Raw genomic sequence first — 25,947 nt, 5'->3', positions numbered from 1 at the left:
CCCATCAGTGAGGCAGCTGCCCTGGTGAACTCACTTGGGACTGCTTGCAGGACCTGCCACTATAAGGATCTGGTACCTGCCACAACCTTGAGCCACAGGAGAGGCCAGGGACACTGAAGAGTCCTCATGCCCCAGCTGCTGCCAAGTGGGCAGCCTCGGGTGGGCAGATTATAGCAGAAAGGCATTCTTCCCCCACCTTCTTCACCACTCAGCCAGGGGGCAACATTCCTCACCACCCCTGTTCACACTCGACCTTCCGCTCTGGCCCGACATGCAGACCCTTCTCAGCACAAGGGCCCAGTGCCCAGTACAGCAGGAACTGATGTTTCTGGGGGCCATGAGCCAGCACCTCCCCTGCCTGCCCTCTCCAGGGATTACCTTGCAGTTACAACCCAGGTGATACCGGTAGTTGAGCCCCTTGCGCTGGGAGAGGGTGAGCTGGTCCCACCTCTCCACGAAGTTGCACAGTCCTGTGTACATCTTACCATCGTAGACGCGGCCTAGAGGAGGAAAGAGGACAAGAGGAGAGTTGTTGTGTCCAGAGCCCAGCCACAGGGCTGGTGAGAAAGAATTCTCACCTATGGAGAACCCACCTTAGACCAGGTACTGTGCTAAATACTTTCCAATCCTGTGATTTTACTTCATCCTTCCTGATACGTTTTAGGGAAAACTGTGTCCCCATTTCCCAGGTGGGGAAAACAAAGCTCAGAGAGGTTAAATGACTTGCTTCTTAAACCCATGAAGCCCTAGAGTTGGGACGGAGATCAACCCTTCCCGTCCCCGTCAGTGGTTTCTTGGTTTTGTTCTTGTTTTTTTCCTTTCCTACACTGACTGCCTGTAGGTGGGTAACTTTCACAAACAGACCTAATAAATAGGTTGACTGTGGGGGTATAGAGGAACAGGTCCTAGCAATCCCTTTTGATTTATATAGTAAAGCTGAGAATGTGTCAAACTAGACAAAACTCCGTTTCCGTCACAGGGCCAGTGGTGGCATCCACACTAAAACCCAGCTCAGTGTAGCGCCTTGAGCTCCTACCATAGGCCAAGCCAAGTGCACTCAACACCAGACAGTCCTTATAATTCATTGGGTGAAAAGCCAAAGTCCTAAGGACACCTCTGGGTCAATCACTCCTTCTCTAGCCTTCTGAAGTGAAGGACTGCTGGACCTTGGCCAAACCCTGACCTAAATGCTAGAGTTGGCTGTTACCTGTCAGCAGGTACTGGTACTTGTTGACTTCTAGCTTGAGGCCACAGAGACTTTCAGAAGCTTCTGTGTGGATGTACTGCACGTGGGGCATCTTGGTGAAGCCTCGGTACATCTGTGGGCAGAAGGAACGTCATGAGAACAGGACCAGGGCTCGGAGAGCCTGCTGTCATTTGTTCTATGGGAATCTGACTCCCTTAATCCACCATCGTGTGGCCACTGACCTCCCCAGCCATTTCTCCTCCTCTTGTCTGAGCCACGGTGGTGCCATCCTGGAGAAACCTTCCCATACAGCCAGTCACACCTCCCGTTTTAACACACCCACAGCACGGCACCAGACATATGCTCTTCTCAGATCCCAAACCTTTCTAGAAATCCATGCAATTTGCTGTGAAAGGGGTCCTTGCCCACCTCACCAACCTTGACCCCCACGTGCCGAAAAGGCAGATGGCCAGCATTCTGATGACATCTCCCTGACATTTTTCAGTGTATAAAAGCATTCCATTTACATTCCCCTCACTGTCTCCTCCTAAGAACCCAAAGAGGTAGGCATTCTTGTACCCATTTTACAGACAAGGACTCAGAAATTGTGTTTGGTTGGTGGAAGTTGAACTCAGGGCCAGGGTTCTCCATGCTTGTATCTTTCTGAGCATCTGTTGAAAGCACTGGTTTCCTTTACCCCAGGCAAAGCCTATAAACATGTATACAAAAATTTCTAGATTTTTAAACTAAACACTTTATAATTGTTAAGTTGAACTGTATGAAAATGGTGATATTTGGCCATTTTTATCTACAACATCCTCTAAGACGGCGGTTCTCAACTGGAGGCAGTTTTATCCCCACCTCAGGAGACATCTGACAGTGTCTGGAGACATTTTTGATTGTCACAAACAGGAGGGGGTGTGGCTGCTACCGGCGTCTGTGGGAAGAGGCCCGGAATGCTCTTAAATATCCTGTAATGCATGGGATAGCCCCTGCAGCAGAGTTATCTGTCCCCAAATATCAGTGGTACCAAAGTTGAGAAATCCCACTCTAATATTAACCCCCATAACGTCCCCATGAGACAGGAACTATTTATGCCCATTTTATAGGTGAGGATCCTGGGCCCCAGGCAGGTTAAGTGGCTAATCTAAGGCCTTATGGTTGGCAAATGGCAGAAGCAGGACTCCAGATGGGCACATCTGCTCCAGAGCCCATGCTCTTAACCATTATCCTATGGTCTCTCTTCCTGTGGCCTCACACAGTCATGCCCAAGGGCCTCTGATACAGGCAAATGCTATTTATGGCTGTTGCACCTCCTTTATGTGCATGTGCTCAGAGCCATTGGTATGACCATAATGAGGCTGGACCCACTTGGTGATTCCAGGTCATGGCCATGAGTCTTACATGGGTTCAGATCTGTCAAGGAATCTGTGTTAACTGTGTGAGTGGGTGAAGGTAGAAGGGGGCAGCGAGGTGTTGCCCAATCCCATTATCCTCCCAGCTCTCAGAGCACACAGGCCCTGGATGGCTGGTGGTCTCCAGGGGTTTACAACAGGACAACGTCTCTCCTTTAGCTCCTGGCATGCGTTATTAATTTACTTATGGTAATTAATAAAAAGCTAGACATCGCTCATTGGTGTCTCATCTAAGTGCCTCCCATTTGTACTAATGGGCCGGGTTTTCTCCTTACTTTCTATTAAGTGGGGACTGGATGGTGGGGGTAGGTGGTCCACGAGGACCTCCACCGTCATAGAGTGTCTGTTGGACCCACAGAGTTTGGGAGCCTCTGCCTTTTTAAGGGGAACGCTGCCCTAATTGTGTGCAACCATCAGTGCAGATGGTTTTAATTTACCTGGCCTCTCTTTTAGCCCTCTTCTCCCGAGAGGCTCACCAGCTGAACGAGGAAACGCAGCCAAGCACTGTGAGAAGTGCTGTCCACACTCAGTTTTCAATTATGCCGCGGGGGAGCAGGGGCGGGTCAGATCGTACCCCCCACTTCCTCAGTGATGGATGGTGCCTCTCTGGCTTTAACAGGAACCATGCTTAAGAGCACTGCTGTGTGCATGCCATCCAGTGTGGCCTTCCAAAAACATTCCCTGCACTCCCTCTGTGCCCATCAGCTTCTCCTCTGGTGTGGATGTTCCTTGAGTTCCTGGCAAATGTTTCAACTTAGTCCTCGCTCTGAGATATTGCAGACCCAAGGCCATCAGAGCCTCAGTACATCCTTGTTGGTATTTCCCCTTCATCTCCTTTCTGCTTTATGAGTGAGGATCAGTCCCTGTCTAGGGTCCAGTGACTTCAGCTGCTCAGTTCTCACTACTTTGGAATTTGAAGGAATCTTGATTTTAACAGGGCTTGTAGCACTTGCATGCAGTATCAGAACTTTAGTACATCGTAAGTGATTGGGTCTGACAGACACAGCACTGCCACTTAGCGTCACTTTTGAGTGTGACAATATGGTAAAGGCAGATGGTACTCATTTCGTTATCTTTTCTTTATAATGATCCCATCTTGACCTAAATATCGATCCCGAAAGTATCATTAGGTCTATATGCATAGAGACTGAGAATTGGTTTGACAAATTTAGGAAGACTGTAATACATTTGAAGTGTCCTGCAATCAGAGAATCAGAGAATCTCAGAATTGGAAACGATGTTAAAGGTAATCAAATCCAGTCAAAGCACTGGAGGATTAATGGTAAACTCTGGTTCTGGAGACAGCCAGCCAGTCTGATTCTTGTCTCTGCCACTTATTAGCCACTTGGAAAGCTACTTTACCTCTTTGGGTCTCAGTTTCTTCACCTGTAAAATGGGGTAACGTATTACTCCATAAAATGTTTTTGAGAATTAAATGACTTAGAATAGTGCTTGGAGCACATTATTCACTAAAAGTTAGCTTAAAACTAGTTCTACTGAAATTTCTATCAGCAGAGGGAAAGGTTTGTTCCTCTTCTTTCCATGGCTCTTTGCCCAACCTTATCTTTTAAAGCAGAGATTTAAAGCTGGATTGAACTTCAGACTAGGCAGGTTGTTCTCGCTCTCTCTCTCTCTCTCTATCTCTTTCTTTCTCTCTCTCTCTCCAGCTTTAGTGAGGTATGATCAACAAATAAAAATGCATATATTTAAGGTATACAACAGGCTGTTTTGATATATGTATACATTGTGAAATAGTTACCACAATCAGGATAATTAACACATCCCTCACCTCCCATAGTTACCTTTTGTGTGTGTGTGAGAACACTTAAGATCTGTTTTCTTAGCAAATTTCTAGTATTCAATCTGGTATTGCTATTATTATTTTTAACATTTATTTACTTTGGGAGAGAGAGGCAGCGATGGTGAGAGAGAAAGGGGGAGAGAGAAAATCCCAAGCAGTCTCCACACTGCCAACACAGAGCCCGATGTGGGGCTTGAACCCACGAAAGCATGAGATCATGACCTGAGCTGAAACTAAGAGTCAGTCACTTAACCGACTGAGCCACCCAGGTGCCCCTCAATCTGGTATTATTAACTACAGTCACCATGCTGTACATCAGATCTCCAGAACTTATTCATCCTACAGAACGGAAAGTCTGTACCCTTTAACCAACATTTTTCCTCATCTCCACCAACCCCCAGCCCCTAGTGACCAGCATTCTACTCTGCTTCTGTGAGAGGTTCAACTGTGAGTTCAGCTTTTTTAGATTCCACATAAAAGTGAGATTAAGCTCTATTTGTCTTTCTGTGTCTGGCTTATTTCACTTAGCGTAAAATGTCCTCCAGGTTCATCCATGTTGTCAAAATGAAAAGATGTCCTTTTTTAAGGCTGAATAATGTTCTATTGTGTGTAGACACACACCACATTGGACTCTATGAGCCTCTGGGCCTCCCCTCTTGGTAGTATGTACACAAAAGTTCTAAGAAGTTAGCTTCCCTTGGGGTAAAGAGACAAATAATGTAAGAAAGAAGTTTCTGGATCTGGGGGGCTTTGAGTATTTCTTATGGAAAGCCTGCTCTTCACTCTACATTGACAGCATGAAATGTCATCACTATGTCAAATAATTCTGGCTTGGCTGCCAGAGGTGAGAACTGTGCTGGGTGCTGTCTTACATCGTGAACTCCTTTCAACCCCCAACTTATTCTCCTTTGCAGACCAAGAACCTGAGTTTCAGAGACATTAGATGCTTGACTGAGATACCAAGTGTACAGCCTTTCTCTTACAGAACAGGCTGTCTAGCAAGGGGTGGGGGGCAGAGCACATGACAATGCAGGCAGTCTCTGCTGAGGGCTGGACGAGAGACCCAGACCAGAAAGAGTTACAGGCATTGAGAAGAGAACAGTTCCCTTTGGGCTGGAGGGTCAGAGAGGCTTCCAGCTGGAGCTTCAAAGGCGAGACCTTGCTATAGTGCTCATTTGATTAGACAGACCACTGAAGGAAGGAAGTCCCCAGGGGCCAAGCATTCCATTTGCCCAGCAAATCTGTCCTGCCCAGAGTCAGGACATGCAAAGCACATGACCAGTGGGCCTCCCCATGGGACCCTCCCGGGACCAGCTGGGACATAATGTTCCCCACGTGTTGTCCCCCGCTGCGCCAGCCTGGGAGCATGTCTCCACTGTACAGACTGCAGCTCCTGGCAAAGCAGACCGCTTTCTCATGGTCCTGATGGGAGATAAGGTCCCTATAGATTAGAGCGACCAATTCTGGAAACTTCCACCTTTGCACTGCAGCCCAGTGCCTCTGCTCCAGCTAATCTCCAACCTTAGGCTTGCAGTAAGCCCCCTTAACATTCAAATGCTCCCACACACACACACCTGTGGGTCTCTGCACACTCAAGAGGGGCCTGCAAAGTGGGACCAGAGGTTCTGGAATTAGCATATGAGAGAGGGTCTGCCTGCCTTTCATCTGTGTAAGAAGTTCCAGGGGAGGGGGTGGGAACTCTGAGACAGAAGAGAGAGGTTAGACAGGATGGCTCAAATTCTCACGTTCTCAGAGTTCCTTCAGTCCTGCTCTAAGGGAGCCCTGGCTCACCCCGTCTGACTCTCTGGGGTAGACTCTCTAATCCACTAGAACAAAGCCACCCAGGGACCAGTGCCAAAACTCATGCAGGCTCGCCTCCCTGGCCTCTCCTCCTTCCCTCCTACAAAGAGTTTTCAGTACACCCTTTGCAGGATGTTGCAAGTCAAGAGCTACACTGCTGGAAGATAAACGACAAAGCCAAGCTAACATCTTTTTGTTCCCTGGGGGAACTACATACAACTGGGGTGGGGGTGGGCAGGATTGATGAATGCAGCTCGGCTGTTCTATAATCTCCTTGTTGGCAAAGGCTCTATAGCTTCCCTCCAGTCTGCCACTTTCTAGTGGTATGAACTTGACTATTACATGACCTTTCTAAGTCTCAGTTATCTCACCTGTAAAATAGAGAATAATGTGTGTCTGCTTCACAGGGCTGTTGTGAGGACTGATCCATGCAAAGGCTTAGCAGAATGCCGGGTACACAGTAAATGCTCAAAACATGTTATTTGAATACAGTCTTATTTTCATTATAACAAACATTATCTTTCTATCCCAGGCCTGAAGCATAGTGTTCAGCACAGAGAGAGGTGAGAAGGCAAGGGGAGCGGGGAGGGACAGTTGGATGAACTACTCCAGTTCCTACATCCCACACCTGATTAGCCAACTGCTACCTGGAGACCAGCAGAATTCAGTGGCCTCTCAGGATAGAAGGGCAATGACCCTTCCAGGAGTAATCTAATATTGGGCTTGTAGGAGGGGCAGAGTTAATGAAAAGGCATTAGACAGTGATCAATGATCAAAGCGACATGGCAGGGAGATTTGAGGAGTCATGTAAAGAACACACAGGATTGGGAAGGAATCCCAACACCTTAGCTTGGGAACCAGATCTGTCTTTAATTAAATGCATGACTGGGCAAGTCATTTCCCCTCTGAGCCTGTGTCAGAAGTAAAACAAGGAATTTTACTTTCCCGTGTCTAGCACCCTGGTTCCATGAACCTGGGTGAAGGATAGTGAACGGACAGTGTGACGCCACCAGCCCGGGAGTGAGTGTGTGCTCTGAAGCTGATGGGTGAACAAATGTAACTTGGCCTCTGAACACCCCGCAGAGGCCGGCCTGGCACCAGCCAGGGGGAAGTGGGACATTTTGCCCACAGGAAGGGCCTCTCATCACCCTGGCATCCGGGCCCTGAAGGAAGTGGGGAAGCTGGGCAAGCTTAGGAACCACTGCCTCCCAGCTTTTCCCTCAGATCTGCTGGCCACAGAGCGTCCACAATGTGATGGATTGTACCAGAGCAGGAGGGGGGTGTTTCCTGAACCTCTGCTTTGCCTAACATGCTTCGGCGTTTGCTCACTGGCTGCCGGGGGCTGTACAGTGGGGGTTTCTTTGGTTGTTGTTGATCTCGTTGGTTTCCCCCCCTCCACACTCTTCTCTCCCCATGGCCATCTGAAGACATAAGCTGGTCCCATGACCAGGCTTGGGCAGCCAAGGGCACCTAGCCAGGGCTGACTCTGGACATTACATAACCAGAAGGCTGTGGATGTTTCCAAAGTTGAATCGAAAGCAACAGGTTCCACAAACTTAGTACATCAAACCTGAGGCCTCAGGACGCAGGAATAACGAGGCCTGGAGGTCTGCCTCCAGAATGGTTGGGTACCACCCACAGGCTATCACTACTCTCATTCAGTTCTACCCTGGGGCTCAAAGGCTTGTCTCCTCTGGGGAGTTTTCAGGCCAGTAGAGTCCCACCCTCATTTCTCCATTAGATGGATAAACATCCACCAAGTCCCTGATGCGAGTCTGGTCCTGCTCTAGTTTTTGAGGACACAAATATGGGCAGTGAGTAAAAGGGCTGGCAGTCCCCTTGGACCTGAGCACACCCCACCTTGAACTTCTGCTTAGTCGCGCACATGTGTCTTCTCTCCCAGCCTGACTATACTTCCTAAACATGGGAATCCCATCTTTCTTGTGGCTCCCAAGGCTCCTGACACAGAGTGCTGCACATAGGGAGGTGCTGACAAAGGTGGGGTGGTGGACCAGCTGTGCTCTTCAGGGTGAGTAAGTGCCACCAGCCCTCTCTGCGAAGGCAGACATAAGTACCCCCTTCTGGCACCCAAAGCAGCTCCTCCTTAGATGTAATACCACCAGTGTCCCAGGGCACTTAGAATCCTGAAATTCCTGAGTTGGAAGAGCTCTTAGGGGAACCTAGCCCAACCCCACACTGTTAACAGATGGCAAAACTGAAGCCCAGGAAAGGGTGGTTCTAAGGGAAGCAGGCTAGTCAGGAGTGGAGCTGAGACAAGGAAGCAAGTTCTGTAGGTTTCAAATCTGATGTTCTTTTTGTTAAGATGGACCTCCTTAGTGTGCTTCATGGTGCAAATATGCTCAGGAATATGTTCAGTTATAGGAGGATGCTTAATAAACAGTGCTAACCAGCTGGGAGGCACGATCTGGGAAAATAGGGAAAGCAGGGGCAGTTCCTACACCAGGATAAGGTTCCTGTGATCAGCCGAAGTTCAGTGTAAAGATTCGAGGACTTAAACATAAGTTGTAACCTCAGCAACTGCATAAGACTGGTAGGAACTTTTGAAACTCAAAAGTCAGAGCTCAGAAGAACCCATAAGACAAGCTAGTCACATCCCCTCATTTTACAGATGGAAAGACCAATGCCCAGAGAGGGGCAGTGACTTGGCCAAGGTCTCACAGTTGCCAGGGAACAAGGCTTTCTGCCGTGTGGTTCCAGAGTGGAGCCTCTTAACAATGGCCTCTGAGGAACTCCACCTGTGCTGGCCCTAGGGTGAAGCAGCCACCCCCCATCCCCGCCCTCACCTACCCATCCCTTTCTTCTGCCTTAGCAACACCCTCTCCAGCAGTGAGAAGGGGCTACATACACCCACTCTGCCTCCCCTGGCCAGGACTCTTCTGGCAAAAAAAACACACAACAACCCAGGAACTCTCCTGGTACGGGCTTCCGTCACTCACCTTCATCTGTTTGATGGTGTAGACCAGCGTGCCAAAGGGCCCCTCCTTCACCAACTTCTTCCCTACCACCTTGGCCCGGATCACTGCAGAAAAAGGCAAGACGCAGACAGGAATGAGGTTAGGGAGGCTTGAACCACATCAGGGACCATGTCTCAGGTTGGGCCATCCAACCCCCAGGGTGCCTGGAATTGCTTTCTTACCTCTGGGCCAAGTTGAATACATGACTGTGTTTATAAAAGCAAGAATTCAGATGAGAGACACTGGGGGGTGGGAGAGGAATGGAGGAAAGAAGGCAGGCAGTCATCATTCAAGTTAATTATCCCAAATGTTCACAATTGCCGACCCTGGAAATTCCTAGGCTGCACTCACTCCTGGAGGAGTTTCTTGACTCTGTGGTTTCACCATAATCGAAAATCTACTTCTCTTGTTAAAGTCTCTTGCCTTTCCTCCACTGTCCATCTAAGCATTGCATGGTCTCCCAGACCTATTCTCTCCTACCAATGCATCTTTCTGAGTGCTGTCTCCGTTGGGGCTCTTCCTCTGCATGTCCTGACATGCCTGCAGGGTTGCAATGCATGTGCACCCAGCTTCCTTCCATGCCCAGTCAGCATTCTGAGCGGGCCCTGGGTACCCAGCACTTAGATGGCATGGCACAGTTAGGATGTGGTGAGGGATGGAGCATATGGGAAAAGGGAGTGCCCAGGAGCCAACCGAACTGTTCTAACCCCAGCTCTGCTTTTATGGCTATTAGGACTGTGGATAAGTAACTTGGTTTCTGGCCTCCAATTTCCTCTTCTGTAAAGCTAGGATGATAATGGTACCAATCTCTTTAATTGAAAGGATTAGGTAAGATGATGCACATGAAACTCAGCACTGTGTCTCAGACTTGGTGTATGCTACATAAACATGATTAATATCATCATCATCATCATCACCAAAAGCAGAATGGGCTGACCATGGAAGGATTGCTGCCATTAGAAGTCACTCCCATTTGTCACACACCGACTATGTGCAGTAGTACACCTCATTTATTTACTCTTCATGACTGCCTTACAGGGACAGTATTAGCATCCACATTATACAGACAAGAAGACAGGGAAGGGAAGCCACCTCCTTTACTGAACCCCAATTTTCTCCTCTGTAAAGAGGGTGTGACTCTACCTACATTGAAGAATTGGAATAAGGATTCAACAAAAGATCTTCTGAAATTTCGTAGTACAATGTCTGGCAGAAAGGAGTTGCTCAGTAAATATTAATTGACTATGAACAAGAAAACAATTAGACAGACCCAGTGTGAGGAAGGCTGGAAGAGAGGCATTTACTACATGCCCTGAGAACACAGAGAGGGAAGGGATTTACTTTGAGATTATAAGAGGCTGTGTGTGCTCTTTATATTTTAAGTGAAGAAGTACCCAAAAGCTGTCTTAAAGTATTTATAGAATGGGCACATGGAGGAATAAATGGAGAGATCTTAAAGACACTGCAGAAATTGCAGAGAAGTTGTATTCATTGACTCAACCAAAAATGTTCTCTAGTAACAAAACTGGCAACAAGAGATGGGGAAGCTTCCATAGGGACAGAGAGTGTCTCCATCAAGGGAGTCTGGATGCTCTCATGCTAGGACCTTGCCCAGGATGGAATGGATTTTGCACACATTAGCAGCCATGCGTTAAGCCACAAATTGAACCCTTTCAGCCCTAAGATCCTGTCACTCTTTCTTATCTCCAGTTGTACTTAGCCCCCCCAAAAATAAGCACTCAATAAATGTCTGTTAAGCAGAATACCTTTCTCACACACACACACACACACACACACACACACACACACACACACAGCCCTGCCCATTCTGGTAGTTCCATTATCCTCCATTTTGGATGTCCCACAGTGTTTCTCAATTCATTGGACTCTAATCTCTTAAGTTAAAACAAAACAAAACACCTTTATTAGGGACCAATCTCCCCCATCTCAACTGGATTCTGTCCTGTTCCTCCCCCAAACGAATTTGGATCCTTCTCTCCCAGTCAGACGTGATGTCAGGACCCAGATGAACCAACAGACCCTCTAGACCTTCTTGCCAGGGAGGGTAAAACACAGAGCCCATTGGCAAAGTTAGCAATTTAGCTGAGGCAGTGGGAGGAGGCGAGTGTCTGTTTCCAAGTCTGCTGTAAAATAAGAGGTTGGCAAGATCCCAGGCCAAGCTCCCTCAAGATTCTGCTTCCACCTCTGTGTCTAACTGTTGCAGCATCCTCGGCAGGGAGCCAGCCTCCCAGAGGCCCAGGGACTATTTCCTCTACAGTAACTCCCACAGTCAGGTTGTAACAGCTTAACTGTTGAGCAGAAAGCATATCTGCCAGGACTTTACTATTGATTCTTCCTGAATTGATTTGGCTCCACCTTCTCCTGCTTCATTAACACAGAAGGTAAACTAGCAAGTGAGTCTTTGCCTTAGGCGGGGAGAAATAGCAAAAGGGGCTCCTTTAAATAGTAACGTCTACCCTTTCCTGGCTCAAAAATGGCTTGACTTCATTTAGACATAACACGTCATCAGCAGACCTGTCCCATAAAGGTAGGTACTTCTGGAAGCTTCTGCACACACAGTGAGCCAGTTCCTTCCTTACCCTGAAATGGCCTGAGCTTGGAACATTTTCATCTGAGAATAGTTCTTTGAAAAGGGAGTAAGTTTTTGCAGTCAGGAAGCCACATTTCAATTCCACCATTACCGTGTGGCCTCAGGCAAACCCCTGTGGACTGCCCTCCCCACCTCTTTTCGCCTAAATATTTCTGATGGTCTTGGCCCAATGCCCATTATGTGGCTTACAAGTGATATACTTAATTCTAGTGGAGCAGCAATATGGCAAAGCACTGAACAGCCAGGGCTCTGGAGCCTGCCTGCCCTGAGTTCAAATCCCAGCACTGGTACTGCATGGCCTTAGGGAAGTCATTAAACCCTTCCAGGCCTTCATTTCTTAATCTATAACACTTCCTCCTAACCCTCATGCTGTGAGGGTTAAGTACAAACACTGAGAACAGTGTGTCTGCTGTCACTGCTGTTAGAGTACCACCACCACCACCACTGTGACTTCTGTTGTTCTTTGTCTATCTGAGCATCTTCAGCTTCTAACATACACTGTAAGCAAAGGCCTAGGGGTTCTCTCTGGGATGGGAAGAAAGGCAAGCCCCTCAAGATATCATGCAGAACTTCATGGAGATGTCGGTGGACACACATAAACTGGTCAGAACAAACGTACAAGGTGTTTTTAAGTCTGGAGTACCCACCTCATCGCAGGTACCTATCCTATCTCATCACCCACATGTAATCCAACAGCAGCCAACCAGGACCAAATGAGATCACATGGTTATGGTCCAGAAAGACAAGCAGAAAAGGCCCAGCACAGAGACCACACCAGTGTTTTCTTTATAAAAACAAAACTGCACCCAACTGGACTAAAATTAAGTAACTTTCTGCTCTCCCAAAGAGATCCACAAAGTTCGTCCACAGTAAAAACACCAGCCAACCTCAAATCTGCCTATTAGGTCTATGAATTAACATGTCTTTATTTGCTTCGGTTTCTCTCTCTGCAATGCAAATGTGTGCTATTTTGTACTTTCTTGCTTGGCATTAAGGGTGCTTCCTAGGCATTCGCTGGCCTGGGGGCCACAGTGGACAGGGGAGGTGTGGGAGGTCACGGTTCTCCAACAACAACAGAAGACAGTTTCCAAACTTAGAGCTGGCAGCATGTGGGCCGTTCCTGCCACCTTGGTGTAGTGGCTGGAAGCCAGATTTATAGAGGGGCTGAGCTAGACACAGGTTTTCTTTATGCTCCTTCAGGCTAGAACATGGCCCCACACCGTCTACCCAGCGTCCCCCAGCAGCCAAACCAACATGGGCGTGAGCTGGGTTGGTGTGCTGGCGGGGGTGATGACGAGAAATAGAAGTCCCATTTCCTACCTCCACAGAGCACACCTAGTGGGAAGACAAAGTTTAAAAGTTCATGGCTAGAGGGCTAATCTCCAAGGTATGAAGGCATCAGTCAGAGAAGGGGGGAATGACGAACAGCCCAGCCCGACTCTCAGTCTTGGAACCTCTTATTTCCCCTTGTGAAAGGAACCTGGGCTTCCAGAGGTATGGAGGTCAAAGGAAAACAGAGTAAACAGTATTTTCACTTAACGTCTATAAGAAGAAACTGACCAGGCTATGTGTGCTTATGTAATTGGTACATAGATCTGTAAACATATGTAGGGCCCTTTTAAATATATCATACACCTGAGGATCCAGGGGTAAAGGTAATATCTCTATATCATATTCTTTCTTTAAATAATTTTTTTGTGGGGAGGGCTAGTAAGAGCTTGCAAAAACAAAAGAAACAAGGCACCTCCCTTCCAGAAATATAATTGTGTGCTCTCTGCCCCCACCTCCATCCATAGTAATGTAGACCACAAGTGGCACAAGTTTTGAGCAAAAGAACAATTCCAGTGGCAAACAAGATTGCAGCTTACTGCTTGCTGTGTCCAGAAACTGCACATCCGCTATTCATCAGCATAGTCAGAGGGGGACAAGACACCCATGAGAAACCCCCTGCCTCACCCTCTCCTACTACCCCCCATCCAACCATCTTCAATCAAATCCAGACATTTCTACCCCGATCCGAGAGTTGAAGTTTCCTACTAGTAGGCTGGAAAACTGAAAGTTTGGCTGGATTTTGGATCAAGGATCCCTTAACTGAATTAATGTATACCAACTTAAGACTATGGATTCTACCCATGTTAGGATCCTGTTGAGAACACTACAAATCCTCCCCACAGTAGAGGAGGTGATTCAGCCATCTAGTGAGTATGATACTTCCAGTGCCACACACATGCACACCCACCCACCTCCCCCCCACACACACACACACACACTCCCATTCCTGTCTCTCTGAAGGCCCTATAGAATGATTTTGCTGGCTTAAGGTATGATTTTTAGGAGGATAGCAGGGCTAAGGAAGGCCCACCTGGCCAGCAGCTAGAATGAATTTCTCCAAAAGCAGAAGTCACTGTTAGTGTCAACCCCAGGGAGGGAAACATTCTTCTGACAGGACCCTAGCAGGCAAGGTCTAGGTAAGCAGAAAGGCCTGCACTGTGGGCTCACTTGCCTTCCCAGAATTGGACTTTCCTTCCAGGGAAAGAGGGGTCAGGATGTCTCTGATACTCATTTGATGGTTATTTCCTGGTTGCCATCCACAGGGCCTTTCTGAGGCTGAGAGCTCCTAACAAAGACAAGCAAGGGACCCACCGCAAGGCAGGCCCACAGACCATCTGGCTCAGCCCACTAAGCAATTCCCTGGTCCTGTGCCCCATGAGATGCTGCATTTTAGCCTGTCCAAATAGGGCAGGGTCAGGCTCTCTTGCTTCTCCAGCTGCCCACCCACTCGTTAACCATCAGCTCCCTGCATTTCGTTGCATCACACCAGTAAGTGTAGAGGAGAGGGAGGGTCTAGAACACATTGATAACAACAACCACCATTTTTTAAGCCCCTCCTGTGTGCCAAGCAGTGCATGCATGCAATCCTGCTCTATTCTCATGATAACTCTATGCAGTGGCTATTGTTGTCCCCTTTTTCCAACTATGAAAAGGAAGTCAAGTCCCCTGAGGCTGGTTTTGCTTCCTAGTGGAACAAAAGTTGGTGGGTCTCCCAGGAAAGCAGACTGCCTGAAAACCTTTTCATGGGATTTGTACTGATTGAAAACCAGTTCATAATTTCCTCCACCTCCCCACACCCTGTCAGGTCTGCTAAGGATCAGAGAGGAGGATTGGTCCCTAGGAGGAAAGCCCCCTGCTAAGCCCCCAGTGATCCCCTATCCTTTGGACCACACCACTACTCTGTCCCAATCACTGTCACACACATGCCCTCTGATTAGTAACAAGAACCTGTAAGTAATCACCGTCAGCAATATAACAGAATATCATCTGTTTAGCATACTATGCTCCTCAGCAAGCTTTTAAGGAAGAAAATAAAATAATTTAGAAACCACAAAACCTGATGATCCCTGAGGTTTCTCACAATACCATGAGTCTGAGGTTAATTAGGCTGATTAATTAGATGAGACAATGTATATATAAACAGGCACGCTGTAACCCTGAAGCTAAACAGATGCTATACTGTTATGTTGCTGACGGTGATTACTTGTAGGCTCTTAAATGTGCTAATCAGAGGAAGGCAGCAAGAGACCCGACTCAGCATCCCCCCTCGGGAATCTTTCATATCTACCTCCGGTGACCCGTTTCCGAGTTCTTTTCAATTACCTGCTGCCTCTTTGGGGATGCTTTGATGATGTCCACGTCTGAGGAAAGGGCCTTAGGGATTAAGGGTGGAGGGCAGAGACCTAAAGGCTCTGATTGGATCTGTCTGGTTTCCACCCCATTTGTCACCACAACCTCAAGCCCCAAAAGCCCCTCTACAAAAACTCCGAGGCTGAAAGGGCAGATCAAGCAAACCCCTGGAGAAGTGGCCATGATACACTGGAATGAACAAGCATGGAGCACGTGAGACCTGGATGCAGTCACTGTCCCGTCACTGTGTAACACTGGGCAAGTCACTTCCCATCCCGGCTTACAAATTGGGGTGATGATTGCCAACCTTGAAAGCTTCTTGCCATGACCTCAACTCCCTCTTCCACTCCACCAAAGCAGCTTTCGTCAATGCCACCCATGACCTCCACCGTGCTCAATCCAGGCAGTGGTGGTTCCTCGTCCTCCTCTTACTTATACCCAGCTTGTGGCTTTATACCATCTGTACAACTGGCAGCTCCCCTTTTTGCAACCTCCATCCCAGAATGTCCGCGACACGAGTCTACACGTAGTATACATTTATGCTTGGAGGTCTAATAAGACATCTCCAACTCAAGCCATCCAAAACTGAGCTCCTAAAAATGCCCCTCACTCACCCCAGTCCTATTAACCCTCCTGCCCTTTGGAAACGGCAACTTGCTCTGCTCTGGGCCCCAGCCCCCTACCCCTTGTTCACCTCCCCTTTGCCCTTAAAGTTCCCCCACTGGAACACCCTTCAGTGGCCACAGGGCTCCCTCCTTCACCTCTTTCGAATATCACCTGGTCAGGAGGCCTCCACGATCCCCCATATCCCATCCTCATCCATTCCCTATAGCCCCTGGCCAGCCTTACTGTGCTCCACAGCACTGGCGTCATCTGACATAGCCTATGTCCCTCTGCTTTTCACTAGAATGCAAGCCTCACCAGAGGGCAGGTTCTTTGTTTTACTAACAGCTATAGCCTGAGCAACCAGAGAGCCAGGCACAAAACAAGTCCCTAATATGTAGATGCTGAATACATGAAGCGGGAAGTGCCACATACGTGGAGGGTGATTTAAAAAAAAAAAAAAATTAGATAAATAACTCCTCTGGGTAAGCTCTGGCCTATGACCAAGTCTTTCTGAGCTTTATTCCATCAGAAGGGGATAATAGCAGTTCTCAGTTCACAGGGCCAGATAAACATCTGTTCAACAATCATTTATGGAGTACTGTGCTAGGCTCACAGGGACGCGGAGATAAATGAGGCCCTGAGGAATTCAGGGGCCAAGTTTAAAAAGGCAGGCAAGGAGACAGGTAAATGATATTCAAGTATAGCAAACAGAGCAGTATGAGCAAGAACAAATTGCTGGCATGGCACAAAGAGGGGGGAGGTCTGTCCATGGGGAGAGGCATCTGGAACTCCCCTAGAGGCCGAAGCGGATCTCGGCCTCAGCCCATCCCGGAGGAGAGACTGTTTGCTTTATCTGAATCCAGAGGAAGCAGAAGCCTGGACCAGATCTGGTGGGGAGGGTCTACGGAAGGAGCTGGGAGTGAGGCAGAGTCCTGGGGCTCTGATGGGAGCCAGGACCTCGCCTTTCCAGGAAGAGGGCCCTGGAGAACATGAGGGGGGCAGGGAGGGGCAGCCTGTTCGAGGAAGAATGCCCCTTGGCGAGGTCTCACAATAGGCCCTTCCTGCATCCTACTCTGAGGGCACTTCTCTAGGTCAGTTTCAAAGGGCTTTTTCCTTGCTGTGGAAGCCATGGCCAGACAGTTAAGATGCACTCCCAATCAAGATAGGGAGTCTCCAGTTCAAAGCCTGTCCTGACTAACTCTTTCCGTTAAGTAAAAATATTAATCTTGGTTTTATTTAAGCAGGTTTTTTTGGCAAGGAATGAACCCCTGCGGCTAAAAATAAACCCAAATACACACACACACTCAGAAAAATCTGGAGAGCTGCAAATCATTTCAACCCAAGTTTCCATCTCAGGGAAAGCTATTAAAGGCAGGAGGATATTAAAACCTCTCTCTGCACAGAGCCTCTTTTCTCAGTGCCCGCCTTGTGCCCTAGGGTCCTCAGACAAGGCCGGCCGGGGATGCCCTGTCCTGGACCTCCTGGCCAAGGGGGAGGAGGGGCACGTGCCAGCTCCTAGCTCCCCTCACCTTGGAAGCAAGTGTGGCTTTCTGCTGGAGCAGTCTAGGAAACATGCTGGGGCCCCAGCTGACGTCGGTTGTGTATGAAATGAAGGGGCCCAGAGAGATGAGCAAAGGGAACACAGGCCCAGAAAGGTCAAGTTGCCTGGAACTTTGAGATTATCCAAAAGGAACACAAGCAAAACCGACCTCTCACTCCCGCTTTCCCGTTTTAAGTGGTGATCTCAATTTTAAACTATTAAAAGACAAAATTTAAGAGTCACCACCTAGGCATACATCTGGACTTGGTATTATTACATTTCATTCTCAGCATAACCACTTTTAGAGTCAGCTACCCTCAATTTCTTCCTGTAGTCACAGCCAGCTTGGGACAGAGGTGTGGATCATTTGACCCAGGACAGGGCAAAAGTCGTAGGACTGGCTGGTTCCTGGATTCAGGACTGACTTAACTTGGGGAGTGAGGACCTTCTGAGAAGGGAGGTGGTGTTCCTGTGGTCCAGGTTTCTAAAAGGCTGGTAAGGCAACTGCCCCAAAGTGTTCACCGAGCATGATTAGAATTGCTGAGGCTTTTGTTCTGCAAAGGGTGGCCAGAAGGGGAATGTCAGCACCCCAAAGCACAGGAAGTAGGAAGGGAGATCCTTTCCCCATATCCCCCTCATTCTCCCAGGAAGAGATGGAAACAGCAACCCTACCCACAGCAGCTCCTCCTCAAGCCTCCCCTGGTTTTGCAGCATAAGAAGATTACTTTGAATAGCTCAGTGATGTATACAGGGCTCTCTGGGGTTCAGGCCTCATCTCAGGTCCTACAACTGCAAAGCCCCCCCCCCCACCTCACTACACTATCACTTCCCCCCCCCCCCACTACACTGACCTGTCCTGTGATGCCCCTTGTCTCAGTAAGAATGACTTTCCCCTCAGTCATCTGCCTACATGTCTGTTTCCCTGTAAGACCCACCCAGCTAAAATGCCACCTCCTTCAGAAAGCCTTCTGCCCATCCCAGGCCTCACTAAATCTTTCCTGTCTTCTTGGCTTCCTTTCTTCCCAAACACGTTCTACCTTAATGGTCAGTTCCTTGGCACTCATCAGCCTGACTTACAAGACAATAGGACTGCATCTGTGACCCCTAGCACCTGGTCGGTGCCTAGAATGTGCCAAGGGTTCTCAAAATGTTTCTTGAATGAAGGATGAGGCTACAGGAGGGAATCAAAGGTAATACAATAAAGGGAGACAGAGATGGTTTCCTGTTTAGCTCTTGTAGTGCAGGTCAGGAGTCTGAGTTCCTAAAGGTCATCCAGAGAAGAAGAGGGAGGCAGGTAAAACGTGATCTGAGATGCTAAAATGCAACCCTGATCTCCATATGCTGAAAATTCATGTCTAAAAAGGTGAGTCATGGGGTCTTGTTACAAGAGGCCTCAGTTCATAAATGCCTGTGGAGTGACAGCACCCATACTCCACCAACAGATGACAAACCCAAGGCTCAGCATCAGAAAGGAGGTCAGTGGTGCCACCTCCTTATTCTCCTCCCCCTCCTCCTGTTCTTCCTCCTCCTTCCTCCACCCTCCTCCTCTATCCTTGTACCTCCTCTATCCTCCTCCCTGACCCTCTTCCTTTCTCTTTCTCCCTGACCCTCCTCCTTTCTCTTCTCCCCTCCTCCCTCTCCTCTTCCTCCTCCTTTTTCCTTCTCCTTCCTCTATCCTCCCTGACCTTCCTCCTCCTCCTTCCTCCTTCTCCTTCCTCCTCCTCCCTCCCCCTCCTTTTCCTCCTTCTAACATGAGTACTTAGAATTAATTCACTCATTCACCATTATTTCACAAGTGTTTGACTACATGCCTCAGATCCTGTGCTATGTCTTGGGGATCCAGTAGTCAGCAGGTGGACAAGGCCCTACCCTCAAGAAGCTTATTTCTATCTTAAGATAAGAAGATAAATGGTTATAGCCCAGGGAGCCACCGGAGCATGTATCAGACACACCCAACCAAGCTAGGCACTTTCTGTGCATTGGGGTGCTGACATTCCCTTCCTGATCACCCCCTGTGGAGCAAAGCCTCAGCCATTTTAATCATGCTTGGTGAGCACTTTGGTAGCAGAAGTTGCCTTACTAGCCATTTAGAAGCCCAGACCACAGAAACACCCTCTTCCTTCTAAGCTGGTGCTTACTCCCTAGGTAAGACCCTGGTGGTGCTATATAGATGCGTGTTGTAGAGAGACATCCTGCCTAAGCTGGGATCTGAGAAATCACAAGTCAGCTGAGAGAAAGAGAGTGAAAAGGTCTTCAGATGGGGGAGGGAGCAGAGGCAAAGGCCTGGGGGCTGGACAGCCTAGCCCATCAGAGAAACAGAAAACAGAGTGTGTGACAAGGGGCAGGGGAACAGTGGAAGCCAAGAGTAGGCAGGGATACCCAACTTTATATAGGCTGGGTCTTGCCCCAACACATGACATTTCTCAGGTGGGGAGTGATAAACTCATCACTTTGTCCCTGCCAACAGCCCTTAGGATGATATCTGCCCAAATGGGTGCCCGACTGGTCAGCTGATTGGAGGGTGCCAAAGCCACAAGAAACCCCTAGAAACAAGTCCAGGCCTTGTTTGCCCCACTTTGCCTGAGACCCACCAATGGTCCAATTCCAGTTCACATCCTGTTTCTGATCTTCAGAGTTAAGATTTAAGGAATCCCTGTCTCCTCCAACATCCCCCTCCAAGCCCCTTAACTTCTCCCAGAGGTCTTACCTTGGGTGTATTGACTGGCTCAGCTCAGCATGTGCCAGAGCCTAGGAGGCATGATGACCTCTAGAAAGCTCTACTCTACTTGGTTCAGAGGCACTGACCTGCTCACTGTCATGCAGGCACACACAGGTCAGGGGTGCTCAGAACACCCCCTGCTGATCTCTCCAGCCCTCCCCAGGGGCCCATGGGAAACTTTATCCCACACAAGAGGCCACCAGAATAGCAGCCTGGTCTTCAACCATGGCCCCTTTGAAGCAGTGCCCAGAAAAATACCGTGCCGACGAATGGTTCTCAGAACTTAGAGCTTTCAGGTCAGGTCATTTTTGTGAGACCAGAACAGCTGGCAACATCTCAGGAGCTGTCTGTAGTATTTTATTTTTCTACTAATTGGGATTTTGTTTGCTAGGAGAGCCGAGGGACTCCAGGATAGGTCCAAGAGTAGGAAACCCAAGGAACTGTTAAGCAAAAGGACTTCTTCACTCGTTTGTACAGCAGACCTGCAGATGTGTCTTTGCAGACAGACAGCAAATCTGTTCTCAAAATGCAGCGAGGATGGGTGGGGGACTTTGTTGTGGTTTGAATAAGAAGTAATGTCCACTCTCTGTCTCCGGGGATTATATAGCACAGATGCCAAAAGGAACGTGGTACATTTGTAACTTACCCTTTGGGTAGCTTTTAAAACAGTCAAGACTCCCCCTTTCTCTCTTTAACTTCCCTAACTTCAGCCAGGAAGACTGTGGACACCAGGTGGACACAGCTCAGAGGCTCTTTTCGAAAGCAGTCTCCGCTGCTTCTCCTCTGCTCCGCTTACTCAGAACCTTCCAGTCAGCTCAGGACCTTCCAGTGGGCACTCAAGCAAAAACAGATATGAAGAAGAACAAGGCCAGACTATAGATCTTCAAGCCCAGAGGCACTTATCAAAGGTAGCTAATGTTGAGAGTGTGGAGGGATGGCTGGAGATGAGATACAAGTGCCTTTTAAGGAAGCCAACCTTTGTTTTAAGAAAATAAAGTGAAGAATGCTGACGGCTGCCCTCTTTGGTCAAAGTAGGTAACAGCAGAATTACAAAGCTTATGTCTGGTATTTTCCAAAGGCCTGCCCTGACCTGACAGTGTCATAGGAAATGGTGTCAGTGGTAAAAAGGAAAAGACTGCCTGCCCGTGGAACACCTTCTTAACGTAGTCCATGGTGCCTGAGCCTCTCACACATTCAGTAAATGTTTCTTGAGTGACTATTATGTGCCAGGCACTGTGTCAGGGTGGTGGAAACACACAGTAAGCAAAACAGACACACCATCCAAATATTATAGCCAATGCTTAAAACTAACTTGCAAAAGCACTGTTTCCATTGGGTTGACCAAGAAAACAAGACTCTGGATAGGTAAGAAACGTGTCGCAGGTCACACAGCCAGAAATTAAATCCACATATGCCCTGCCAGCCTGCCTACTACTTGACATTTTGTAAATCTGAAACAATTAGCCAAGTCCAATGCATCAGAAATGCAGAGTAAAGGAAAATTCTCAAGGCTTAATTATCGAGGACTCACATAAGCCATAAATGGTGAGAACCTTGAGGTGAGGTTAACTCCCCAAAACTGAGAAGTCCAGCAATCAGCCTAAAGCCCCATGGTTTAGGGGTAGAGAGCACAGGCCTTAGAACCAAGGAGAGTGACAAAGAGGAAACAAGTGAATTTTACTGGACACCTGATTGGCAGCTCTGGTTTAACTCTGCTCAAGTGCAAAGCCTCAGGGCCTTTGAACATGTCATTCCCTCTGCATAAGAGCTTCTTCTGCCCCTCTTTACCTAGCAACTCCTATTCAACCTTCACATTTCAAGTCAAAGGACACTTTCTCAGAGGAAGCTTTCCCTGCCCTTCCCTCAACATCAGACTAGAACAGGACTCCTGCCAGATAGTCTCATATTCCCCAGTTTGTAAGTTTGTTTGTGAATTCAGTTGAATAATGTGTCATTTCCCAGCATTACACACTAGACTGGGGTCATGACTTGTTTTGTCTCACACAGTGCCTAGAATGTAGTAGGTGCTCAGTAAATAGGTGTTGGGTGAAGAAAGAGGTCTTTTCCACCCTGGCACCCACTGACTGCCTCTCAAGAGCCTCCAACTCCATCTTCCTTTCCTGCACAACTGCTGCGCCCACTGTATCTAGCTGCAGCTGTCCAAGGCCAATTCTATTACCATGATCTGACCAAGAAGAAATGTGTTGAGGTTTGAACATGGAAAGAAAAGAAGGGGGATATTCTAAGCAGTGGAAAGAAGCTAAGCAAGGCCATAACAGTCAAACTGAGTCTGGAGTGTGAGAGGTCATATAGCTAATGGACCATGGAGACCCCAACTGGCAAGAGCAGAGAAGCCCATTAGCTCATCCTAACCCAAGCAAATGTCAAGTTTCCTGGGTGATAGGAGCTTCAATGGGGGGACTTTTCATGACTGTCTCATGATCCGGGTCTGTAGACAAAGATGCTGCTTCTCTGTACCCGGGATCCTCAGCCCCCCAATACCCTGCTTGGTCCAGTTCTGATAACCTTACACTGGCCATACACAGGCTCATGGGGGTCTTAGAGAATGGACTTCTGAACCCAGCCCACTGACTCATCCCAGCTGGGCAAGATGGTTCAACTCTTCAAGCCTCATTTCCCTCATTCTGAAAAAAGGTGATTATTATATTTATGAAGATGAAAAATAATGAAAATGGAAACAACCTAACACAAGTTTTCCAAAATAAACCCAAGCCCTGATTTCCCTTATCCTCCCAGTTACTCCCCAATGTGCAGGCTCCTTCCCTCCTAACAGAGTTGCCTGTGAGCCCAATGCTCCTAACACTGTTAGGAACATAGATGACCCCAAAGGCAGTTTTCACATCTTGTGGGGACCCCTATCCAGCTGCTGGGATGGCACCCTGCACCAGACCAGACTCGAGTCATGTTTTCTGGTTCTAGAACCACCCAGAGTGCGCCTCTCCCGACAGAGTAGGGGTCCGGCTGCACTCCACAGCTCTCCTCCTCTGAAGATGTCTGGCCAGATAAACAGTGCTTGTGCCTGGCAATAGCTAGCCCTGTTGCTGCATGCTGGGGGGCCCGCAAGGCCAGTTTCCATGCCACAGAGCATCTGCAGAGCATTCCCAGCACAAACGACCACCCCTGACCACTTCTGCCGTACATCTGAGGGCTGGCAGGGCTTTGCAGAGTGACCGCTTGTGACCCCGAGCTTCTTAGTCTGTCCACGGAAAGCTCATACTGAAAGGTGGGCTGAAATAGTCTCTGAAGCACAGCCTCAACCAGTGCCCATAGATGTTCCCAACTGGAATAACACAGAGCCAACAGGGACATGTTATCCATGCTCTCAGAGAATAAGTAATGAGAATATCAGAGATTAACACATTTGGCCAGACATTGCCACAAAAAGCGGAATGGTCACTGGGGGCAGTGCCCACCTTTCCCTATTGATAAAAATACTGCTGTCATTGACTATAATGCTGATTCTAAGGATGTCATTAATTATAGTAGATGCCATCATCTAGCAAGCACTTACTATGCACATTCAGTGCCAAATGCTTTACATGGATTATTCCATTTGAGCCTCATTAAAACCTTATAAAGTAAACGCTGTCATTAGCCCCATCTCATAGAAACTGAGGCATGTAGAGAGTAAGTGACTTTCCAAGATCATGTAACTAGGAAGTGTTGGGCCCAGCATGCCGGTCCAGGGAGCCTGACTCTGGAGCTGCTTCTTTTCCCCAGTGGGTCCTATCTCCTTTCCAGAGCACACATTTGACTTCAGTGCGGTGGGACAGTCTCAGTTTGCAGGCTTGAGGATCTAGGTGGAGTGGGATCTTCACAGCCACTCAGTATAACCTCCCCTGAATTTCTTCTACAGTCCCAGCCCAGGATTAATCTGGCAACTATGCAAACATCTATGAGCCAGGTCAGCTTGTTCCATGTTGAGCCATATTTTGACTATACCAAAATTCTTCATACTTCCTCTCTGTGGCCTTCCCTCAACCGGTTGACATCTTAGGCTTACACAAAATGAGGTATTTGAACAGTATGGTCATGTTCCCTAAACCATCTGCAGAATAAATATTTTCATCAATGTTGATGGTCCCTTCCCCACTGTGACACACGGTCCCAAGCCTCCTTCCATCTTCATTTCACTGGGGACCCTTAGCTCTCTAATCTGTTGGTGGGGATGAATGCAAGTTTCCTGGGGGGTGCTGCCCAGCGTACAAAGTTGAGAGAGATTCACCGTCCTCCCTCTGGATCCTTTTACTGCTGGCAGTGCAGTCTAAGACACTTCCACCATCCATGAGAACCCCTAGTATTTTCAAAACAGATTCTGTCTTTCAGCTTTGACATGATTTAATAAATTACCTACTCCACTAAATAATGGTACTTATTTGGGTTTGGAAGTAAAAGAGGTTTCTTAGGAAAAAGAGTCTTATTATATAGAAAGTATTGAGTAGTAGGAGGTTATTCTGGGCCAGGAGGTGGGAGCTGGGTTTTCTTTCTGGTTTTCCTTTCTATCCATTTGCTAGGAGTTTGACAAATCACTTCCCTCTTCAAGCCCTAGTTTTTTATGCTGCAAAATGGAGAAGTTGCACTGGATGTGTTCTAGGGTTCCTTACAACCTAAAGGTCTCAGGTTATGTGCCCTTCTCCTTCATATATTTCCCCCAAGTTCTACTTTCTCTTCATCAGCAATGATCCAGAAGGTCATGTTCTCCCTGTGTTCTGGGTCTCCAATCACATCTCTGAAAAGTTAATCAAACTTAAATAAGTGATTAAGGTGCTTCAGGTGCCTCCTCTGGCCCTGTCTTAAGGGTCTTCTGTCATAAGCGCCTTCCTGATGTCTGTCTGTCTGATTTGCAGTTGCCCAAACTGGCAACAGCAGCAAGTACACAGTTGGCTCCTCAGTCACCCCACCTGGTCCATCAGCTGGACAGCTTGAGCAAGCCATCTGTTTTCTTGATCAGCCACTGTCTGTTGTTGCTGTTGTTCCTGCAGCAGCAGCAGCCGCAGCAGCAGCCTATTTTTGAGGCTGGCAGTCCAGCTAAGAGTTCATTTCCCACATTTAAACAAACCTGGGATAATCTCAGTGGTTACAGCACAGTGTATGGGAGCACTGGACATTACTGGCCAGGTTGGGTCCCCTGCTCGGCATGTCCCCATATCTACCTACAGGAAAGTTCTAAAGAATGCCAAGCAGAGGGCTTCTGTCTGTAATCCCCCGATTGTATATTAATCCGAGGTAATAAAATGGCATCTCCATAGGGACTATGCTCTAATAACCTGACACATACCAAGTGGGGATATGCCATATGCTTGAAGATAAAATCCAGCCACCCTTGCCCTGATGAGTTAGTTTAACAGCAGCTAAGACAGTGATGGAAGAGCTACATTGATTCTGCAGCCCACTCCAGTGCTCTGAGTAACTCGAAACCAGTCACCTCCACTTCTCTGGGACAGGGCACCCTTTGCGCCTGTCATCCCTGGATGGCTTATCTCAAATGCTCCTTGAGCTCCTCAGAAAAAGCTGAGTTTTAAAACAGGAGGGATCTCTCTTTTCTTCCCAGGCTTGGCCCCCATTACCTCCTGAAGGGTATACTTTGAGGCA

General features: G+C 48.1%; 2 protein-coding genes across 3 annotated transcripts in view; one reads left to right on the top strand and one right to left on the bottom strand.

Moving 5' to 3' along the window:
* SYN3 (synapsin III) overlaps positions 1-25,947 on the top strand; it is a 465,355-nt gene that overhangs the window by 164,324 nt on the left and 275,084 nt on the right. The window lies entirely within an intron of this gene.
* The window catches only part of TIMP3 (TIMP metallopeptidase inhibitor 3), a 59,013-nt gene that overhangs the window by 4,632 nt on the left and 28,434 nt on the right, over positions 1-25,947 (bottom strand). The window contains exons 2-4 of the mRNA XM_045463700.1: positions 9,160-9,242; positions 1,208-1,319; positions 379-500 (exon numbers count right to left, since the gene is read on the bottom strand). Coding sequence (XP_045319656.1) covers positions 379-500; positions 1,208-1,319; positions 9,160-9,242 — 317 coding nt within the window. The remainder of the gene's footprint in view (positions 1-378; positions 501-1,207; positions 1,320-9,159; positions 9,243-25,947) is intronic.

This window comes from Leopardus geoffroyi, chromosome B4 (genome assembly GCF_018350155.1).
Source record: "Leopardus geoffroyi isolate Oge1 chromosome B4, O.geoffroyi_Oge1_pat1.0, whole genome shotgun sequence".
NCBI classification, from domain to species: domain Eukaryota; kingdom Metazoa; phylum Chordata; class Mammalia; order Carnivora; family Felidae; genus Leopardus; species Leopardus geoffroyi.
Note: the sequence above shows the minus strand (reverse complement) of the source record. Positions and strands in the feature narration are given on the sequence as shown.